General features: G+C 45.5%; 1 protein-coding gene across 2 annotated transcripts in view; it reads right to left on the bottom strand.

Moving 5' to 3' along the window:
- WWTR1 (WW domain containing transcription regulator 1) overlaps positions 1–22234 on the bottom strand; it is a 60906-nt gene that overhangs the window by 10812 nt on the left and 27860 nt on the right. Inside the window, exons 2-4 of one of the 2 annotated variants that reach the window (XM_065639747.1) lie at positions 15969–16094; positions 15877–15917; positions 383–567 (exon numbers count right to left, since the gene is read on the bottom strand). In XM_065639747.1, the coding sequence (XP_065495819.1) occupies positions 383–567; positions 15877–15917; positions 15969–16094 (352 nt within the window). Of the gene's footprint in view, positions 1–382; positions 568–15876; positions 15918–15945; positions 16095–22234 lie in introns of both variants that reach the window. The other variant, XM_065639746.1, reaches the window with a different exon arrangement.

The raw sequence follows: 22234 nt of genomic DNA, 5'->3' as shown, positions 1-22234 counted from the left end.
TCTGTGTGTTCTGCCTTAATCTTCAGTGAAGTATGGACATGGTCTGCTACACGAACTAAGTGAAACTGCAAATTAATCACTGGTAATTGCTCTAGATTTATAAACAGGTGCAGAACAGAATTTGTTCCTTACATTACTATTACAGCTGGTGAGAAAGACACCCAGTCTGTAACTCCTGACAGATGGCCATTTTGTGTTGTTCGATGCTAGTTTAGAGAAAAAAATGAAATGTTCTATTTATATTAGCTTTTTGGTGGGCACTACCTAAAGCAACAGTTAATCTTGCCATAAAGTAACAGAGCTACTAACTGTACCCGGTAAAAATGCGGACGCATTGAACTGAAGTCTCTTGAGCAAAATAAGCCAGTATCCCCGGCGTTACCTGTCGCAGTAGCTCCTCCTGCCGCATCCTGATCCGCTCCCTCTCCATCTGGATCCTCTGGAGCCGCAGCTTCTGCTGCTGCTGCTGCTGCGCGGTGAGCGCGCTGGGCAGGGGGAGCAGCCCGGGCGGGGGCGGCCGGCTCTGCTGCGCCGCGGCGCTGCCCGCCAGCGCCTGCGGGCTCGGACCTGCAAAACAACACACCGCACACTGCACGCTGGAACGCACTACACGATAGCACAGGGACTAGGACTCATGTTGCTCATCTACAGTATAGAGTTGTTAGAATTACTGTATTTCAAACAACTGAGATGCCTACTTCATCTGGCAAGTACTGGTACTCGTAATTGCTTAATAAACTATTGTTAATACTTCCTATGTGCATAAAACATGAATGCATATAACACAGCAAGTATTTATAGTCATCCTGGTGTGTTCAAATATTTACCTAACGATATCTATTAAATGACATACAAGTTTTTTAATTGAAAATTCCTCTACAAGTGTGTGCCTATAATATGTAGTAAGCTAGTAAAAAAGTTGTCAATCTTAACGTTTGTTTTATTGACGGATCTAAATTAATTACTGTACGAATAATTACCAGCATAAGTAACGAGCATTGTGTGTGTTTCCACCCCTAGGAAGGCAACACACACTTCTTTCACCGCTGCACGGATGTGAGATGTTCCCGTCGGACACAACCCGCGGGAGGCGCGCTCCCTGGGGCTGTCGCCTTCCTCTGCTACCACGGACGAGCCTCAGCGCTGTGTACTCATCCATAAATGACGCTATTACTGTTATATTTCACAGAAGTGTTTCAAGCACTTCTTACCTCACAGGTACTCACACGTTACTGTAATGAAAAGCAGCTTGAGAACTGCAACTGAGGAGAGAAGGTGCATCTGATGAGACCCACTGACCAGCTGGACTGGCAGAGGATACGAAAGCGGCACAATAAAAAGGTACCAAAAACTATCAGACACTACATCTTTCCCTAATATCCTTAACATACATTCACTTGATTTTTCAAAGCAGATGAAATGCAAAGAAAACGTAATTAAACAGAATCAGTAGCACATTCCTAAACACCGCCCTCCTCCAAACGGCCTCAGCCCTTCTGTTTGCCAGGGTTAGCAGGGTTAGCTGAGCTCACACTATGAGAATTGTTATCAATAGCAAACAGTATAATTGCAAGTTACTAATACATTATACCAGTTTCATTATCAAACTCAGCAAAAATCTTTCTCAATTTTGTACTGGAAGAACTGCCCAAATTCACTGCTGCTTTAAAGCAGTTATATCAGGCAAGTTTAATGAGCTCTTAAATACAAACCTGTATAAAATTAACCTAAAAAAGATGCCAACCTCAGGCCTGCCCTAACTCCTCTCAGGAGCTACATTACTCAGGTTAAGGCTGAGCTTACAATTCATGGTTTCATTTGCAAATGAAAAAGGTCTAATAAATTACAGATTAAGGCGTCTGATTTTAGACCTGATTTAACACAACAGAGGGATTTGTAACTCCTGTGAATTCTGGATATGCAGGGACCACATAGTATAGTCAATGTCTTACAAAGAAAACCACAATAGTCTTTTGCACATTTGATTAACATCTGAAATCTTATCCGTAGGGGTATTCAGATTCGGAAATGAATCATTAATGCGCCACTTTGGTAGGATATTCAAAAGGTCCATCTGGGGAATAACTCCACAAATGGCAGGTGAGAAACTGGACTTTTTGTCAGCAAACCTGATTTATACTCACGTAAACCAGTGAAACCCTTTCACTTGCAGACAGAACACTGCTGCTCAGTCGATGTTGCTTAGACTGTTAGTGTTAATTAAATAAACATGATCTTCTCTGGTTAAATTCGGAACTATAAATCAGAGCAGAATTTTCTGTTGGACAGGCACTTTTATCCAGAGCACTGTTATGAAAGAAATGTCAAGTCTTTGTGCAGCTCCACGGTCACTGGTGATCGCGCTCACAGCTGAAACAACCATTTGGCACCTTCGGCAGCGGGAATCGCTCGGCCATGGAAACACAACCACCCTGCTCTCCAGAAATGTTTCCCTCTTAGTAGTAAGCTTGGAAAATGCAGGAGGAAAATGAGACAGAGAGGAAACAGCATAGCCTCTGCTGCATCTCCTTTTTAATTTTGACTGAAATGTATCTGTTCCCAGCAAAGCAACAGAACAACTGTAGTGAAGTGCAGAGTAAACTGTTCCTTCTTTTCCTTCCCTGCACTTGCATTTCCAGTAAAAACCACAACCAGTACCTAAAGCCAGTCTGGATTACGCGTGGTAGCCGTGTACTGCTTTAAAAATTAATTGACATTTTTGCAAGGATTCTTTCACTAATAGGGCAACAGCATAATTAACAAAGTTCTTTTAACAAGAACATCTCAGATGTAAAATACTTTCTAGGAGAGATGCAATATTTTTCTGTCTGAAGCACTAAGATTTCTGTCTTCCTTTTTATCTCTCACTCGTTGCCTTTACCATGTGGGCACTGAAATCTCAGCTCAGCTCCGCTCTTCCCAGACCGGGACATCTTTGTGCCGCGAGGGACCCGGTGCAGCCAGCACTGGCACACGTGTGCGCTGAAAGAAACGGGTGATGATTCTACAGCCTGGATCAAATGTATGATACTCGCACAATGCCAAATGCTGAACTCAGCCATCTTAAGGGTCTCTTCCAACCAAAAGGATTCTACGATTCTGTGATCCAGTATCACACAGGTCCAGCACATAAAGACTACCATTTGGACCATTTGGGAGTGCAGCTGTATGATATTTTAGCTTCAGTGGCAAACCCAGCTCAAGAAATAACCCCAGTTAAAAGCAGCCCTGCAGTAATGTAACCTTTTCACGGGTTCAGTTGATGTGTGGTCCACAAGCAGCTGTACGCACACGAATGACATCAGGCTTCACACGAAACCAGAGCGTTGCCGTCTGTCAGCCCTTCCACCCCCAGCTGCCTGTCCTGCCCACACACTGCCCCTCCACCGAGCCGGCAGAAGCAATTTTGTGGCCACAGAGCAAACTAAAAATTGCCTGGGGATAAAAGGAAGATATTTTCTGGCTAGATCAGTTCCCAGCAAAAGTAACTGGGTAGCCATGAAAATGCTTATGTGCAACCCATGTGGGAGTCTGGGTGGGAAAAAGAAGCTGTTTGCAGGAAAGACGGACCAAAGCCAGCACTGATGTGTAACTTTTCAGCGGTAAAACCCCAGACAGGTTAAAGGTGCAGTGCTGGGAGGGCAAAGGTAGGAGTGAGAGCTGGGTGCAGAAATCAAACAACTTCCATAGTGGGAAAACAATATATGGAACCGCATCTTAAGATGCAGTGAATCTACTCTTATACACATTAAAATAAGTAAGAAATATTCTAAGTGCAATTATATAAATTATATCAGTGTAAATCTGGTATCAAATTGCCAGGACCACAAGCACTTAGGCAGGAATTTAACTGTTCTTGCATGCATAAGCATGTGCTTGAATTTTTGGCATGTCAATGGTCGAGTGAATAGAACAACCACGCTAAGAATCCAGGCTGGCTGAAGGATTATCACAATATGGTAAGTTCTCCTTAAGAAAATGGCTTTCACCTAAGCAGCACATGCAAATGACAGAACCAGGCAAAGTAAGTAAAGATCAATAGCCTGTGTGGTGCGTCTGGGACACGCTCAGGGCTCGGGGTCGGCTGTAGTGCTATTTGTCACAGCTGCGTGTTGCCTTTGCTATATAAAATACTCCCCTCTTCTTCACCAGCTGATCTGTACCCACGTTGTAGCACAGCTGAAATTATACATGCAAGAAGGCAAAGAACAAGACAATATGAAAATGCTAAGAAATATCTCTCCCTGAGCTATGGTGCCAAATAACCCTCCAAGTCACTCTCATGAGGACAGAGAGTATTTTCATCCAACAAACTCTGTATCTTGGAGTAAATTACTTTTCTTTCAAGCAATACTATCCATTGGTACATACTATCGAGAAACTACAGGAAGCTCAGTACAGTAAGTAAGGTAAGCATTCCCACAGCCTGACATTAGGGGTATAGAATCTCCTACAAGTCAAGTACATCGTAAGTACATGATCATATTTTTAAGAACCAAAAAAATCCATTCTACTTCAAAAAAAAATTATTTACACCATTAAGGTTTGAAAAGGCTGTAGTTCCAACCATTTTCACCAGTGTGGGAGCAGATAGGCACAGAGATGATGAAATTAATTTTCTTTTTTCAATTTCATTCAAAACCAGTCTATAAATACACAGATGCCAAGGCCTGAGTTTTGATCCTACCAACTGCATAACAGCATCAGTCCACTTGACTTATTCTTGAGTGTGATCATGATCACGTCCCATAAGCAAATTCAGGACACGTGTGGTCTACTTTTGTGAAGTCAAACCTAGTTTTTGGGTATGTGCATACACACATATAAGGCACATTAAGTTAATCTAACCTAGCTCAGAACAAATATTAACCAGAAATAAAACCAGTATAAAACATTAAGGCTGTTAGGTGATTGTTTGTTTACATCTATTACAGAAATCAAAATGAAACAAAAACCTGGGGCATTCTGCAGCACTCTCCACAAGAACTGCTACATTCAGCTGTTCTAAGAATATATCCTAAGGGTCAAAATGTTACATGTATGGTAATAAAACAGCTGACTCTGGCAACTAGCTGAAGAGCAATTAAATCATGGCAGATTTGCAAGTATGCTCTTTGCATTGGTTCCACTGCAAGGCACAGAAATAATTATGAGTAAGCCTTCAGTTGACGTGTTAGGTTTTAGGGCTCTTCTACACCAGCAGTTCACACGTGACGGCTCGTGGAACACGTCCTCTGCAAACAAGTGGCCCTCCAGCTCTCAGAAAGCATTGCCCATCGCCTTCCTGCGGTTACGGGAGCCTGGGCCGTATGGAACGCAGCGAATCCCCTCCAGCCTGAAACGCGCCCGGGGACGAACCGCGAGGCCGCAGACACGCGTGCACGGCAGGGAAAGCTCTCGCCGCCCTCCCGCTGGGCCAGCAGCCGCTGCACGTCCCTCTGCACAGCTCCTGCACGCGTTGGGACACCAAAAACCTCCACACAGCTTGTGCACTAGCAAACACCCACAGGCACCAGGTAAATCCTTCACATGTGTCGTGTTTCTCTGCTTGCTCGTTCCCCGTCATATATTGTACATTGCGCAGGCAACCAGACTCGCTGGGCTCACAGTGCCAGAAATCCTGCAGCCCGCGGCTGTGCATGCTCACCAGACGCGCTGCGCGCCCGCGGCTGGGCCGTCGCGCAGAGCCGCACGCTTCGCAGGCCGACGGACGGCTGCTCAACGCGCTCCTGAGGAGAAAGTGCCAGGAAAACGCCCAAGGAGCCGCTGCCTGCAGAACAGCTGCGCTACACAATACTCTGCAAACACGGAATCGGCAATATCAAGATCTGAAAAGCACAGGAAGATAGTGGTGAAAATTCCCAGATTGTACGCCAACAGTTAAACGACTGTGAGGAACAGAACTACTTCCAAATTTCTGGTGCAAGACATACCCTTGGCCATCCCATAGTGTCGTGTAAAGGTAGAGATCGTAGGCATCAGTCATTTTCAGTGAAGAACTCTGCAACTGCACAAGCAAGTCCAGTACTTGTGATATTAAGGACTCCAAAGACATTGTGTGGGCTCCTCATTTACCCAAAAGTTCCTCCTGTGTATGGTGCTAAGAACAGCATCCAGCACGGATATCCTCCAGATAAGCCAGGAGAGAAATACAGAGAATTTTCTAAGTATTACCTACATGGTTTGTTCAGAGTGCAGATTAGTTTTCTTACTTAGAATCATAGAATCATTCAGTTGGAAGAGACCCTCAGGATCACGGAGTCCAGCCATAACCTGACCAACTCTAGCACTAACCCATGTCCCTGAGAACCTCGTCTAAACGCCTTTTAAACCCCTCCAGGGATGGCGACTCCAGCACTGCCCCGGGCAGCCTGTTCCAATGCCCCACAGCCCTTTGGGGAAGAAATTGTTCCCCAGATCCAACCTCAACTTCCCCTGGCGCAACTTGAGGCCATTTCCTCTGGTCCTGGCGCTTGTTCCTGGGGAGCAGAGCCCGACCCCCCCTGGCTCCAAGCTCCTTCCAGGCAGGTCAGAGATCAGAAGGTCTCCCCTCAGCTCCTGTTCTCAGCTGAACCCCCAGCTCCCTCAGCCGTTCCCACCACCCTTGTGCTCCAGGCCAGTCCTGGCTGCACCGAACAGGTGCGGATTAGTCCTGTGCTGTATCCAGGGCCAGTCTGGGTCTAGAGGCAGCTTTATTACCTGTAGGTGGTGCAAAGCCCACACTAATGAATCCTTCTGCACCTTGTGAAAGCACGCAGGCCTATCTAAACCACCTCTGAGACGGGCTTCCAGAACCAGGAGCTGTGCAGAGCACAGCACAGCGATGCTGGTGTCACCCAGCGTGACTGCTCCGGAGGAACCCAGAAGTCATTCGATCCCCAGGTGAGGTCTCCTGGAACCCACAGACTGCAGTGCAGAGGCACCCACTTCATCCTGTAGAAGTGTATTAGCACCAGCTTTGAGAAGACCGTTATCAGGCCTGGGCCAGATCTTCAGATTTGGGACTGGCTGCATGATGCTCTCACGATAAAGACGCCTACAATACCCGAGGGCAGATGGGCTTATACCGAAAACTGTGGCTTCCTACATCAGCAGCTATTATCTTGGAGAAATTCTGACCCAAGAAAATCAGAAGACCGAAAGAAATATCCAGGTCAAAGAACGTAAAGAAAGTCTAAGAAACTACTAAAGATAAATGGTCTTTCCATGTTCCCTCCAAACCTAGTGGCAGCTGGAATCCTTGAGACAAACAACGCACAGGAAGGAACTGTGGTGATGTGACACAAAGCCAGAGGCACAGAGAGGCTCCGGCAGTACTAATGCAAACCCCACAGCTCCCACAACCCTCCTAGATGAACTGCCCCAGACATCCCGCAGGTTGGCAGAGCAAACAAAACTACTGAATGCTTCAGTAAAAACTGACTCCAGAACACAGCTCCGGAACACAGCTGCAGAACACAGCTCAGAACACAGCTCCGGAACACGGCTCCAGAACACAGCTGCAGAACACGGCTCCGGAACACAGCTCCGGAACACAGCTGCAGAACATGGCTCCAGAATACAGCTGCAGAACACGGCTCCGGAACACGGCTCCAGAACACAGCTGCAGAACACAGCTCAGAACACAGCTCCGGAACACGGCTCCAGAACACAGCTGCAGAACACAGCTCCGGAACACAGCTGCAGAACACGGCTCCAGAAGACAGCTGCAGAACACGGCTCCGGAACACAGCTCCGGAACACAGCTCCAGAACACAGCTGCAGAACACAACTCCGGAACACAGCTGCAGAACACGGCTCCAGAATACAGCTGCAGAACACGGCTCCGGAACACGGCTGCAGAACACAGCTCCAGAACACAGCTGCAGAACACAGCTCCAGAACACAGCTCTGGAACACAGCTCCAGAACACAGCTGCAGAACACGGCTCCAGATCACAGCTCCGGAACACAGCTGCAGAACACAGCTCCGGAACACAGCTCCGGAACACAGCTCCAGAACACAGCTCCGGAACACAGCTCCAGAACACAGCTGCAGAACATGGCTCCAGAACACGGCTCCGGAACACAGCTGCAGAACACAGCTCCGGAACACAGCTGCAGAACACAGCCTCAGATCACAGCTCCAGAACACAGCTCCGGAACACAGCTCTGGAACACAGCTCCAGAACACAGCCTCAGATCACAGCTCCAGAACACAGCCTCAGATCACAGCTCCAGAACACAGCTCTGGAACACAGCTCCAGAACACAGCCTCAGATCACAGCTCCAGAACATAGCTCTGGAACACAGCTCCAGAACACAGCCTCAGATCACAGCTCCACAGGGGCTGCTGCGACACCAACTCCATCCGCCAAGCCCAGCACAAAGAAGCCCTTGTGCAGTGCACCGAAGGCTCCTGTCCAGATGAAGTGCGCTTTTACAGGTAACCACCTGCATCCTTCTAGACATTTTCTTTACAGAATAAACACCAGTAAAATCTGTGGTCAGGTTTGTCTCCCATATAATCGTGCCAACACTTATGATCACTTCAAATGATTTCCCTCTTCTTACTCTTCAGTTCATGCCCCAACTGGACTACTCAATTTGAATATTTTGATAGCAAATTTTTATTTCTCATCTAATAAATCTGTGACATTTTAACGACTCTCTTCCGCCTGTGGTCTGGGGAGCCTTAGGACCCCTGGACTGTTTTGGACAGGTCAAAAGGTACCTAAGGAAAATCAACTGATCTTCAGTAAGCTTCGGTTCCCTGGGCAGAGCTTGGCACTCCCAGCGTAACATTTCTAAGGAAAAATATAAAAAGCTGAAATCTACTATTCTACTTTAAAGGAGATGGGATATAACACAGCAGGTGACAAGTATTCACCATTCTAGCAGACAGACAGGGTGGCCTTGAGTTCACATCTCTTGGGGAAAAACAAATTTATTTTGCAAAACGAAGCCAGTCTCTTTGGTACACAGCCATTACACAATTTTCCAGCTCAAATGAAAGCCGGTAAAATGTGGAGCTAAGTTCCAAACCTGGACTTTGTGGCCACAGTTTCACTGCGGTCTGTGGGATTACAACTATTTAGTTGACATCTCAAGTTAGACGCATGTAATTTTCTTTTTGGAGTTACATGAAAAATTCAAAAAAATATTGTAATGTTTTTGTTTGCTTTTAAATTGATAATGATATTCTAGTGAATTAGGTTTCCTGACGTTGTAGGAGACCTTTTTGTGGCTGACTTTGCTGGATATATGCTAAGCAAGGATTGTTTTGTGGGTGAGAGGCCCTGCAAATTGCAGAAACCAAAACATGCAAGTGTAAATTGTTTCTGACATATGTACCAGCTTTTATTATTTCAGCGTCAGAAGTGTCTGGATGTAACTGTGGATCTTTGTCTCTGCCCTGTTCATAGGCAGTCAGAGCCCATCTCACAGGAACCGGCCAGCATCAGGTGGCACGCAATGCATTCTGATGAAAAACAAATGTCTATTGAGGTTTAAAAAAAAAAAAAAGACCAAACCCAGCCATATTACAGTTTTGACTTAGTCACGACACTGTGAAGAAAATCAGACTAGGCTCCCCTCCTTTTCTCTCTCCGCTTCTGCCAACAAAGAACTGCTTGTTTCACTTATTTCCCAGAAACAGCATTAGCCTTCCAACAAGGTCAGCAAAAAATGCTGCTTTTCAGTTCTGGTGCATTTTGTTCCAAAAATCTGTAAAGTATTAAACCAAAAAGTTGTACTATCCCAGTACACAGAGACTCCTTTATTCAGATTCCTGGGCTGAAAGTAGCTATACAGAAATTTCTCAACAGTTTCAACTGTTACGTTAAGTTCTGCGATAGTCACATTTAACTTTCCTGTCTTCAATGACTCAGGCATAAAAAACCCCAAACGAACAACCTGCAGGTGTAGCGTCAAAGCCATGATTTAGCAGGAAGTTATTTAATAGATTAGAGATTTATTCTGTAAGCACTTTAAACAATAAATCAGTAACAACAAAGAACGGTGGGGGCTGCTTCACTGGATGCTAACGACCAATTACTGATGGCCATTATTATTTAAAATCTTTATTATTTTTACTTTCGTTTCATGCAATCTTCAGCCTTTGCATCTCGTTCACGTTGTAACTATGAGAATGACACTCCGCTCTTGCTCCGGCACGTTTGGATTACTAACCTTGAAGGGAAATGCTTCCACCAACACAAACGTCTTTGTGTTAAAATTAAAAATGACTAGGTTTTGAAACAATACCAACGTCTCTTTTGAACACATCGACCCTCGGCATTTCAGATTTACTAAACTGTTGCTGGTTTAAAAGTGTGTGTCCTTGGAGATATCTGGATTTAATTCACCTGATACTGAAGGTAACTCCTGTTAGTGTCTAGAACTATTGGCCACTGTCCTTAAAATATAAATAAATCACTCCATTTGAAATCTGGCTGATAAATTACTTCTTAGAGGTTTTAATTGCAAATAATCAACCCCTCCACCATGTTCTTTTCCAGAGCCGTGTCATAGAACTCTCATTCCCACAGAAAGTGCAAGTCCTCCCCAATGCTTTCGGCTCTCCTGTAAGTATTATTCCATTAACCAGAAGCAGGTGCTGTAATTATTCACATTGACCACAACTCAATTGTGTCCACTTCTTCCAGGATATCCAGTAATTAAAAGTGACCTGGAACAGGATGCCTTTCCACTGTGCAGGTGTGAGGGTATGAGCTGCTCCGGTGGAAAAACACGTTCCTTTCTATCTTACAGATTTGTAGCCAAATTTCCAGCCAACATGAACCAAGCCCTGCAACATCTACACCATTTCATCTATGTTAGTTATCACTAAAAATACATCCCACCTGTTTTTAAACACTCCGGGAGTTTCTGCGTTCTTATCTCCAGAGACTCACTTCGACACAGTCACCAAAACTGCACGTTATCATCCTCAAACAATAGCAGCTACACCTCTTTAATCACAGCAGGATATGGAAACTTTGCTTCATGTGTTTATTGCTCTTAGACAGGATTATTGCATTGTTTTATTGGTTACATTTCCTGGCCAATTAAAAAAAATGAAAGCAGAGGCAGTGCCATAATCCCCAGTTGTATCCAGACCCAATTAAATTATCGTTAGCGATACAGCTGAAAGCTAAACTTTTTAGATTCACGGATTATTTTCTGTAATACAGTTGTCGGTATAAGAGGCCTTCTGTGTTAAATTCTATTGTGCAACACACAGCGTCTTTCACTTCAGAGAACCAGTGTTTAGTAGTTAAAACTATCCTGCCGGTATCGCTTGGGTCACGCCTGTGGGGGATCCTGACCGAGTGAGCTGCCAGGGTATGGAGCTTCCTCCTCTGCAGGACAAAACAAAGGGGCGAAAATCAAATAGTTCTTCATCTGGAGTTTGACACAATAAGTCAATACAGTTGAACTCTCAGGATCAGTGCATACACTGACCCTAAACAAGCCTGGTCTTTTTGTACAGGCTTTTTAAGGAAATTGCGCATATACATTCAAGCTAATTTATATAGAAAACATAATTACTATCAGAGGGTTTTATTATTTTATGTCAAAATAAGTTGCAAACTGTTAAACTTGAAAAACATTTAAATGAAGACCAGATTGTGCTCACCAACTCAATGAAGAGTACAGTCACAAAATAAATCTTTTCAGAACAGTTTGTAGAAAGCAGGATGAAAATAACAATGGTTTTGAGTGTTGCATAATGTTGAATAGACTACAAAACAAGCAGCATTTAATTAAAAATTGTTGCAAAATAAGCTTCTTTAAGGATCTAATTTTTCCCCCTAAATCATGCAACACATGGCCAAAAAACATCCTCCACAACCTCCTTACACCAGGGAGGGCCACGGAGGCAGAGAGCTCCCCGGCTCGGGCCCGGCGCTGCGGAGCACAAGGGTCGCTGCGCTCGCGCCAGCTCCGGCGCCGCAGCTGCTCCCGCCTCCGCCATCCCCGGCCGGCCCGCCAGACCCAGCCTGGACACCCAAAATACAGGCAAAATACACCCCGCCTTCCATGGGTGGTCTTTGATTCCACCACAATTACGGAACTGGGTGGCAATATGTAGTTAATACTTTCCCCATCAGCTGAAAAAGACCATGTTTCAGAATGGGTGGGAAACTAATCCATGTGCAGATTCAGCACCAAAGCAAATGGGATTTACAAAACACTTACAAAGATGCAAGAAATACAGTGTTTCTGGTTGTCATCAGTTGGAGGCTGATCGTTTTCCCTGTTGCATTCCGACAGGAAAATACATAGTTAAAAGATTCCTGTTAATGTTGCCCTTTCCTTAGTATATCCTACAAACTCTCTTAGAAGAACAACAAAGGTAAAATATTTAGAAAAAGGAGATTGAACAAGCCTGAATATAAGCTAACCTGGAACAACATGCTTTCAGTCTCCGGGACAAATTTTCCTTTTTATTCATGAAACTTAACTGAGTTTAGTGATGGTGTGTAAATGAGCATAGAAACCTGCCTAGCGTGTATTAGTTTTCTGTAAATCTAACAAGATGCATCAAAGAAAGAAATACCTTCAGATGCCTTTGTTGTATAACATTTTAAAAGTAATGATTTAAATGTTAGTAAGAAATCTAACCCTACTGAAGTAACAAGAAAACCAGTGTGTGCTGTGTAGTGCAGTAAGAAAAAAGGAGAAAAACACAGCAGAATTTTTAAGGCATATCTACTAATTTCAATGAACGGTCACTACATGTTTCTCTGTCTCAAGCACAGGCAGACGATGATTTGGTATCACTTAGTCACACACTGTGCTTTAACTGAATGTTTGTAAGGGCCTTTGTCCACTTCCCAGCAAATATTGCTGAAAGGAGTTTACAAACCAAAGCATCAGGCTGGACAGAACAGACCATATTTTCCATTTCTTCCTAAGAGCATAGTGAGGAAAATACATGTGTTAGTAATTGGAAGTGCAGACCAGTATGCAGACCTGGAATACTTAAATCCTTTTAAGTGGCACATCTTCAAAAGAAAAACTTCTTTTAATTCCTACAGTACCAAAAAATGCTAGGGCAAAAGTTACAAAATTATGGCCAGAAGAGTGTCTTGACTGGGTATCCAGTTTCCATTTCTCCTCTGATGTCTGTGCGCTGCTGGCACAATCACGCCTGGCTCAGAGCTCTGACTGCCAGCCCAGCAAGCTGCTCCCCGCAGGGTCTGAGCAGAGCCAAGACAGCAGGTTTAGCACTGTCAGCAGCACAGAGGAGCAGAAAGGCCTTTCCTCCGGGCCAAGACCGCTGCCACACAGAGACACTCTGCTTTAGTACTGGAATCTGCACTCCTGTGTTTTAAACTGTCACATGAAGCATCCAGAGGCTGCTGTATTCTGTCCAGATTATTGCAGTCTTGTAATTTCTGAGCTTATATATACGTACACATATACACACGTGGTTTCCAGATTAAATATTTTTAATATATTTTAAAATAAAAGTGTGACACTTGGTGTGTTCAAATAGGTGGACTGGAAAATCAGGGGCTGTGATGCTGAATTTAATAATATGGTGCTGAAGGTGCTACTCAGCTGCGCAAACAGATTTGCCTGTTTGCAAAGTATCACACCATGGCTTTCGAAAGCCACCAGAATGAGAAAAACTCCACCAAAACATATTGACAAAATATCTTCTTGATTAAATAAATACGGTCACTGCAGAATTTTTTTATATACTGTTTCTAATGGGCTTATGTTTAGGAAATTCAGCCACAGATCTGAACCACTATGCCAAGCACTGTATAAATATCTATGAAGAAGTGGAAGCTCACCTATTAATGGGAAGGGTACCAAATGAAATATTGTCTGTATTTTATGTGACAGATTTTGAAGTCTGTGGAAAAGCCCCTGTTGGGCATTTGAAGTCCCTTCAAGAACAGACTCTTAATTAGGTGTCTTTATTTCTAATCCTTTGTATCTCCAGAAAGACCCTCCTCTAAAATTCAGTATGCAAGCATTTCGGTACAGGATTTGGCTTTGATTCACTTCCACTGAGAAACCGGGGGGAAAAGCTTGCTGTACGCTGTCCTGATTTATGGCACCCCCTTCGTGTTTAATAAAGAGAATGTAACAGATGTCAACACACACTGAGGAGCCAGTACGAGCAAAAAGCCCCACTGTCCTATTCTTATCTCCGGGCCATTTCCGAACTGCTATAAACAGACCGACCTCAACGCAGCTGTGGTTTGAAGCAACACGCGCAGAGCAATCGTGAGTTTTACATGTAGTACGACACACTGCGGCACACCCAACCCTTTCGGATTTTACTCAAGTTTCTTCTGAACAAGAATCTGATCCGTGTTTTTAAGACTACCTATTTGAGGCAGCTTTGTGACCCTGAGCCTGTAAGCTGACCTATTTGATCCTCATTTTCTTGAGTGCCAGAAAAGTTAAAACTGCACAAGTGGAATGTTAGGGATTATTTTTAATTCTCGACTATACATTAAAATGTGTCTCCATTTACATATTTTCTTTAAAATTTCCAGAGTTTTCATGGCTTTATTTTTACTAAGGCTCATATCTGGCAAAATCAGATGAACATAAGTTGATACTTAAATTTAAGCTTGAAGTGCTGAACAGGAACAGCAATGTAACCACACCATTTATAGAATGTTTTTAGGTACTGATACTGCAAAATAGACTTTTTAGTATTGTGCAAGTATTTTCCAGTGTAGAACCTAAATATGGACAAAAAACTACCCCCCTTCCAAAAAAAAGAAACCAAAACCATCCCAGAGCACCATAACGAGCAAGCAAAGCAGTTACAAAGCTACAACCTCTGACCTGAAGAAACACAGGGGAGACTGCAGACCTGTCCTCTAACAGCACTTTGCACAGGAAAACATGAAAACTACGTGGTGGGTTTGCAGAGGCTTCATACCACCTCTGGATGAAAAAGCACAGAAAAAGCTTGGTTTTGTATGGTCAATACTACATCAAAAATTTGTCACAGAGGGTCTAAAATAAAATGCATGATATGTCAGAACTTCTCCTCAAACAGTACGGATTCACTTGCTGCCAATCCACAGAGGGAAAAATATGAAAAGTGGGGAACACCCTGTTGGGCTGATGGCAGAACCAGAGCTCCCCTTCTTGAAGCAGAAATGGTCTGGCAGCCCAACCAGCAAAAGGCGGCTCCTCCTGGGTGTGCTGAGCACCGAACCGCGGCACTCACCGAGGCTGGGCCATGGGCCTCTGTGGGACTGACCCGCGGCACTCACCGAGGCTGGGCTGGGCCATGGGCCTCTGCGGGACCGACCCGCGGCACTCACCGAGGCTGGGCCATGGGCCTCTGCGGGACCGACCCGCGGCACTCACCGAGGCTGGGCCATGGCCATGGGCCTCTGCGGGACCGACCCGCGGCACTCACCGAGGCTGGGCCATGGGCCTCTGCGGGGCCGACCCGCGGCACTCACCGAGGCTGGGCCATGGGCCTCTGCGGGACCGACCCGCGGCACTCACCGAGGCTGGGCCATGGCCATGGGCCTCTGCGGGACCGACCCGCGGCACTCACCGAGGCTGGGCTGGGCCATGAGCCTCTGCGGGACCGACCCGCGGCACTCACCGAGGCTGGGCCATGGCCATGGGCCTCTGCGGGACCGAACCACGGCACTCACCGAGGCTGGGCCATGGCCATGGGCCTCTGCGGGACCGAACCACGGCACTCACCGAGGCTGGGCCATGGCCATGGGCCTCTGCGGGACCGAAGCGCGGCACTCACCGAGGCTGGGCCATGGGCCTCTGCGGGACCGACCCGCGGCACTCACCGAGGCTGGGCCATGGGCCTCTGCGGGACCGAAGCGCGGCACTCACCGAGGCTGGGCCATGGGCCTCTGCGGGACCGACCCGCGGCACTCACCGAGGCTGGGCTGGGCCATGGGCTGGGCCATGGCCATGGGCCTCTGCGGGACCGAAGCGCGGCACTCACCGAGGCTGGGCTGGGCCATGGACTGGGCCATGGCCATGGGCCTCTGCGGGACCGCCGGGGAACTGGCTGCCGGATGGTGGCTCATGTGGTTCAGCGGCTGGGTCAGAGCTTTGCGAGGATCTTGCCATGTTGTAATTTTTTCTATGTGACTGAGAAAGAAAAGATAAAACACAAACTTAATACAAACTACCCGAGCATATCATATACATGGTGAGGCATAACGTCACGAAAGTCCTATTTGCTTTTCTTATCCCACGTTTTTCTACCCTTCTCATCCCATACTAACCCAACTGAAAATATATATCATCTTGTCATTTATTTTTTCTTCTTGAACTTCTGCCCATGCTATTCTAATTTTTCATGCATGACTGTTGAATAATTACTTTTACTTGAACAATTGGTGAATTCTATTATGATACTGAAAATCTGTAATACACAGTCATCTTCCAGATTATTTAATTGTCTGAAAGTTGTTTACTCTTGTCCTACCAGTATTTTTCTACATACTCAGATACGGCCGTTCTTCATTCAGCAATATATAGTTAGTTTGCCAAGTTTTGAAAAGACAAGTGTTCGTCTTGACAAATCCCACTGCTTTCTTCCTTCCCATACCATGAAAACGAGTCTGTCCGTATGTGTCCAAGAACATCAGAATATATTCTTATTACCAAAAAGGGCAGATGATGTCCTCGTGCCTCATGTGCAATCAGGGGTTTCTCTGTGAAGGCACTAAGAGCTCTATTGCAGTGCAGTCAGTGTAGGTCAGCAATGTATCTACCACTCTGGTGTGTGTATTACTCTGAAAATGATGGAGTGGTGCATCGATCTGCACGAGGTTTTACAGGGAGACAACTATAAAGTGTGAGACCTGTACAATATTTTTTGCCACAGAATACAGTGGTGCGGGAACTGCGGGTTTATTGCAACTGAAGGTTTTCACAGAAATGCATTTGTTTTCAAAGAAACCTGCCAGGACAAGGATTTTAAGCATTAGCATGTACTTGTACTTGAAACAATTGAAAAAGGAGCTGTGTTAGAACAGTCAATAGCCTGGTATCTATGAGGGACTGCCTGGTTCTGTGTCCAGCCTTCACCAACCAGCCAGGTACCAGCCACTGCCGGGCTTCGATGGGCTTTCCTCTACCGGCTTTTTGCTAGAAAACTGTAAACCAGGTAAGTTTTTAAGAAGAATTTGTAAAGAAGGAAGACAATTTAAATATTCTGTTTCTTTGCAAAACAGGCCAGTAAGTAGTGAAAGTAGACATTGATCAAAATACGGAATTTGTCTTTTAGGCCCCGATCCTAAAACACTGAATTCACCACAAGTTTTGCTGCAGATGCCAGTGGTAAATTTTGCACAGATTGGCAGCACTGCAGATATTTAGGAAAGAGCATGGCAGCAGGAATGCTTGGTTGCAGTTGGCAGCCTGTTACAGTAACTATGAAATTTTTGGTCTTGCACTTTTAATACAGGGTCCTGGATTTTCCTTACTGAAACTATAAAAAAAATAATTCACATAAGGCTTAGGTAACAGAAGACATGAAAATATTCTTCAGCAATAGTTTAAATAGTGCTGACAGTAAACATTATCATCAGCTCAGTGCAATCGTCCAAATATTGACTTTGAAAAAATCTTTTTAGGAACAGTACTATGTTAATATTATCCTCTATGGACTTCAAAAGGCAGAGAGTCAAGCAATAGTTACTCTGTTAGAAACACATTTGGTGTCTGATCACTAAATTAGGGCTAAATGAGCTGTAGTTCTATAAAGGAGCTTTTTTCCACATTGTACCATGAGACAATTCTCCACCCCTTTTTTTTTTTCCAAATATGCCCACTGAAAATGCCGTGCCTCCGATGGGTGACGAGAAGAGCTCTGCCACTGCTCTCCCTGAAGAATGTGTCTCGTCTCAGTTATGGACGCGGTGAGGCGCCGGCACTAACCCAGGGCAGCCAGCATTCAGTCACCACAAAACATGCAGAAACACATACTCTAATATCAATAAACAAGGAAGTACTTTCTAAGTTAATAACTTTCTAGGATGTATCTTTATTTTTTAATCTTTTATTGCCTTGCAGATTTTCTCCTTTTTCGTTTGAAATAAGAGCTGTGTATTCAATCAAGTTTTAATAAATTCATAAAGCCTCTTCTCACATGGAAGTCCTCATAAGAAAAGATAAAAATGTTCTGCAAATCATTATGCAGAGCAACCAGTCATGAAGATGTAGCTGAAAACTAATACTGCTTTTGTTCAAAATCTCTTTTATCCTTTTTACAGAGAAACAATCTGTACTTTAATTACACATGCAAGAAGCAGGGCAATGACAACCATTTAGCAATGCTTCTTGACTTACGGAAAAACTGAAAAATTGATTAAAACCCGCAAGGATCATCACAGATCTTTAAAGAATCCGACTGCATTTAAAACGAAACCAAAAAACCCACAGGACTTTTGTGTGTTAACACGGTAAGTCCTCGGCAGCCCCAGCCGGGACCCAGCGTGGCCGCGCTCACCCCCGGTGCCGTCCCGGCACGGACATGAATTGTCCATTAAACACCATCGAACACACCAGAGAGGCGGCTGGACAGAACCCTCCAGGTGGCACTGGTGCCATGGGGCAAGATCAAGCAATAGCTGGTTGTTACTAGAATGTATCACTGACTTGGATTTACTCAGTTCATAAAGGCTGTGAAGCATTAGACAATGCTTATTTAACAACTTCAGAGAGTACAATTGAAAACCCAACAGTTCCCTAAAATCAGCACCAGGATTCTAAAATAAAGGGCTTGGTTTCAGGCCAGAGAAGCCTCCCCGCCCCAATTTCCATTGTTAATGTAAATCCCTCCCCCTTCTTTCTACATAGGCATTGAAAAGGTTACGTTAAACCTTTGCAGAAACAGGTAACAGTTCGTTCTGCTTGAAATGTATTGAATTCATACTGCTATAACAGATTTTGGTCCATTATCTTTTTTTTTTTTATACAGGAGAATAAAAGAAAACGTAACAGTGACAAAAATTAGTCTTTTATAGATTCTTACAGCCTCCTGCGTATCAGAAGTGACAAAATTCAATTCAGAAGAGCCTCTTTTTTCTAAAGGCCAATGGGTAAACCATTAAACATTATGGGTGTATTTCAAACACGAAAACACAGAATACTGTCCTAAAATCCAGGACCTTCACACTAAAATCAGTCCAGAGGCAGTTCCCGGTGCAGTCCCCCATGGCAGCGGTTCCGTCCCCAGCCCGTGACAAACGCCCCACGCGCGCCGTGCGGACCCCCGGTCAGACCCGGCACTGCGAGGGGCCCACGAGCAGCATCAGCTCTGGGCTGCCCCGAGGGCACTTCGGGTTTTTTAAAGAACCATGACTCAGTCCCGTGTCAGAGCAAGCTGGGCTGAGGGCCTGCAGCCGCGTTGTGCCCGGTCCCCAGCCCTGTGCCCGGTCCCCAGCTCTGTGCCCGGTCCCCAGCGCTGTGCCCGGTCCCCAGCCCTGTCCCTGGTCCCCAGCGCTGTGCCCGGTCCCCAGCCCTGTCCCTGGTCCCCACCCTGTCCCTGGTCCCCAGCCCTGTGCCCGGTCCCCAGCCCTGTCCCTGGTCCCCACCCTGTCCCTGGTCCCCAGCGCTGTGTTCGGTCCCCAGCACTGTGTTCAGTCCCCAGCGCTGTGTTTGGTCCCCAGCCCTGTGTTCGGTTCCCAGCTCTGTGTTTGGTCCCCAGTGCTGTGCCTGCTCCCCGGCCCTGTGTTCGGTCCCCAGCACTGTGTTCAGTCCCCAGCGCTGTGTTCAGTCCCCAGCCCTGTGTTCGGTCCCCAGCGCTGTGCCCGGTCCCCAGCCCTGTGTTCAGTCCCCAGCGCTGTGTTCGGTCCCCAGCCCTGTGTTCGGTCCCCAGCGCTGTGTTCAGTCCCCAGCGCTATGCCCGGTCCCCAGCGCTGTGTTCAGTCCCCAGCCCTGTGTTCGGTCCCCAGCGCTGTGTTCGGTCCCCAGCCCTGTGTTCAGTCCCCAGCACTGTGCCCGGTCCCCAGCCCTGTGTTCAGTCCCCAGCCCTGTGTTCAGTCCCCAGCACTGTGCCCGGTCCCCAGCCCTGTGTTCAGTCCCCAGCACTGTGCCCGGTCCCCAGCGCTGTGCCTGCTCCCCGGCCCCGTCCCGTCCCGTCCCTCGCGGGCTGACATGGGTGACCCCGCGCAGGCTGCCGGGCCAGGCGAGCGAACCGCGTGGCCAGCGCTCCTCTTACTCTTCTCTGTTCCGCCCATTCTGTTGTCGCTGGACTGCAGCAGGAAGGGAGAGGCAATTCGGAACCCTGGTGGCCAAGAGCAGCGTTTCTGATTGGGAAACCACACCCTGTTACCACTGTTTATTTCCACCCTGGAAAAAACAATTTCGCTCATACATGTGAAATTTCATTGTAACAAGGACCATTTATTCAGCTCTGAAATGGGTATCTGTACACAAGAAAGAAAAACACTACGGAGAGAACCCCGAAATATCCTTATCTGGGATTGTATCAATCCATCTGTTCCTTGTTTTATTCTTTCCAGAACTACTAATCCCAGAAGGAGTTTCTTCTTGGCACACATCACATCGCCTACAACAATGGGACGGAGAACAAAGCTCCAGACAGAGGCAAATAACCAGGCCAGAAATCCTGCCGTCACTGCAGGACTGTACCGCACGGGAACCCGCCTCGGGACAGCAGAATCTGTACGGCTCCCGGATTCTGAGCTCTACACTGGTACTGCACAAACATCGAGCATTTGACTTTCGGGATCACTGAGACAACGAGGTATCACCGAGTTAAACCCCTGGTCTAGTGTCCCCTACAGCACTGAACTGTATGTTAGTTTTACCCACTTTATCAATGGAATTAGATTGTTACAAATCACTTCGCACACTTAATTCTGGTGTAGCAGCACCTCTACAGAAAAATAATCTGTTACACTAAATCTGTCTAAATTAATACTTAATAAAAACCACACAAACATCTTTCATTCAGTCCTAAGAGCCATATTCTGTTTCTGTAAATTTTAAGAAGATTCCACTTCCCTTAACAAAAAATAAGTTTCTATAATTGCTAGTTTACACTTTTAATCTTTGCATATTTTTCTTTAAATGGCAACATTTTCACTTTCAAAAGCTTTTCATAAAATGGCTCCAAAATTATGTAAGTAATATTTTTCAATTTCCCTTGTCATTTTTACTTTCCTTTTTCCTCTAAAAGGCAGAGGGAGAGGAAAATAGAAGATGGAGCAACAACATGATTTTTTTTTTTTAAAGTACATGAATAAAAAGTGCTGATCACATTCGAATAGACTTGCTGTAACAAGTATTACTATACTGATTGCTCAACCAAAGATGAAGCTGAAACTCAACATCAGAACAATTCTGAAAAAGACTAATTTTATGACCGCTCTAAATCTCTAAGTATTTGCCCTTTTATTGCTATTTTCTACTGTTATCATACATCTATATTATCTCTTTTATTGCATGCCATCTTCTGTTCACATCTACACACATTACCCAAAGGGACAGCCTAAGAGTTTGGGAGAGAACGAGTGCACAGTCTTTGCTGCATTTTGAAGACAAGTGTCTCCATTGCATGTGTGTTAAGACAAAGTGGAGGAGCCCCTAACTTTAAAGATCTCCTGCCTAATCTATAATGCTGAAGTTTCACGATGAAGTACAGAAAACTGCTACGTAGAAGTATAGCAGACTTTTAAGACTTGTTTTCATAAGATTCTTGCTTGAGGAATATTCAAACACATGACAAAGTAGCCCCAAAATATATATTCAAATTCTTACTTTCAGGTTTTCCAGAAGCAATATTTACATTTCTTATTACTATAAATCCTCGTATCAGAGTAGGCCATTTCATAAGCAAGCAGGGTAGGAAAGAAGAGATTCATTTCAGCTTCTGTTTCACAGATAAGACTGATGGGGGGTGTCCATAGGCAAACAAGAAGTTTTGAAAATAAGATTTCCAAGAATACTTAGCTGGAGGCTACTACTGTTCCCCCTGAAATCGGAGAAAGTTAAAGATTTACAACTCAACGGAGGTACATCAAGCACCCGAGGAACACGCCACCCAGCATGCTGCTCTAAGTGCTGCCCCCCGCCTGCCCAAATCACGGCGTTTCACCACAAAGCGCTGTGATGCGCTCGCTCAGAAGCGACCGGTACCCCAACGGTGCTCACCACAGGAAAACCTCAACGCACGGCTCGGATCTAAGCAACCCCGGGTTTTAGAATACCAGGACTTCCTGACCCTGTTCCACGTGTGGTACCCGGCCCGCCTC

The sequence above is a fragment of the Caloenas nicobarica genome, chromosome 8 (assembly GCF_036013445.1).
Source record: "Caloenas nicobarica isolate bCalNic1 chromosome 8, bCalNic1.hap1, whole genome shotgun sequence".
Lineage (NCBI taxonomy): Eukaryota > Metazoa > Chordata > Aves > Columbiformes > Columbidae > Caloenas > Caloenas nicobarica.
The sequence above is the reverse complement of the archived record's forward strand: the minus strand, read 5'-3'. Positions and strand labels throughout refer to the sequence as shown.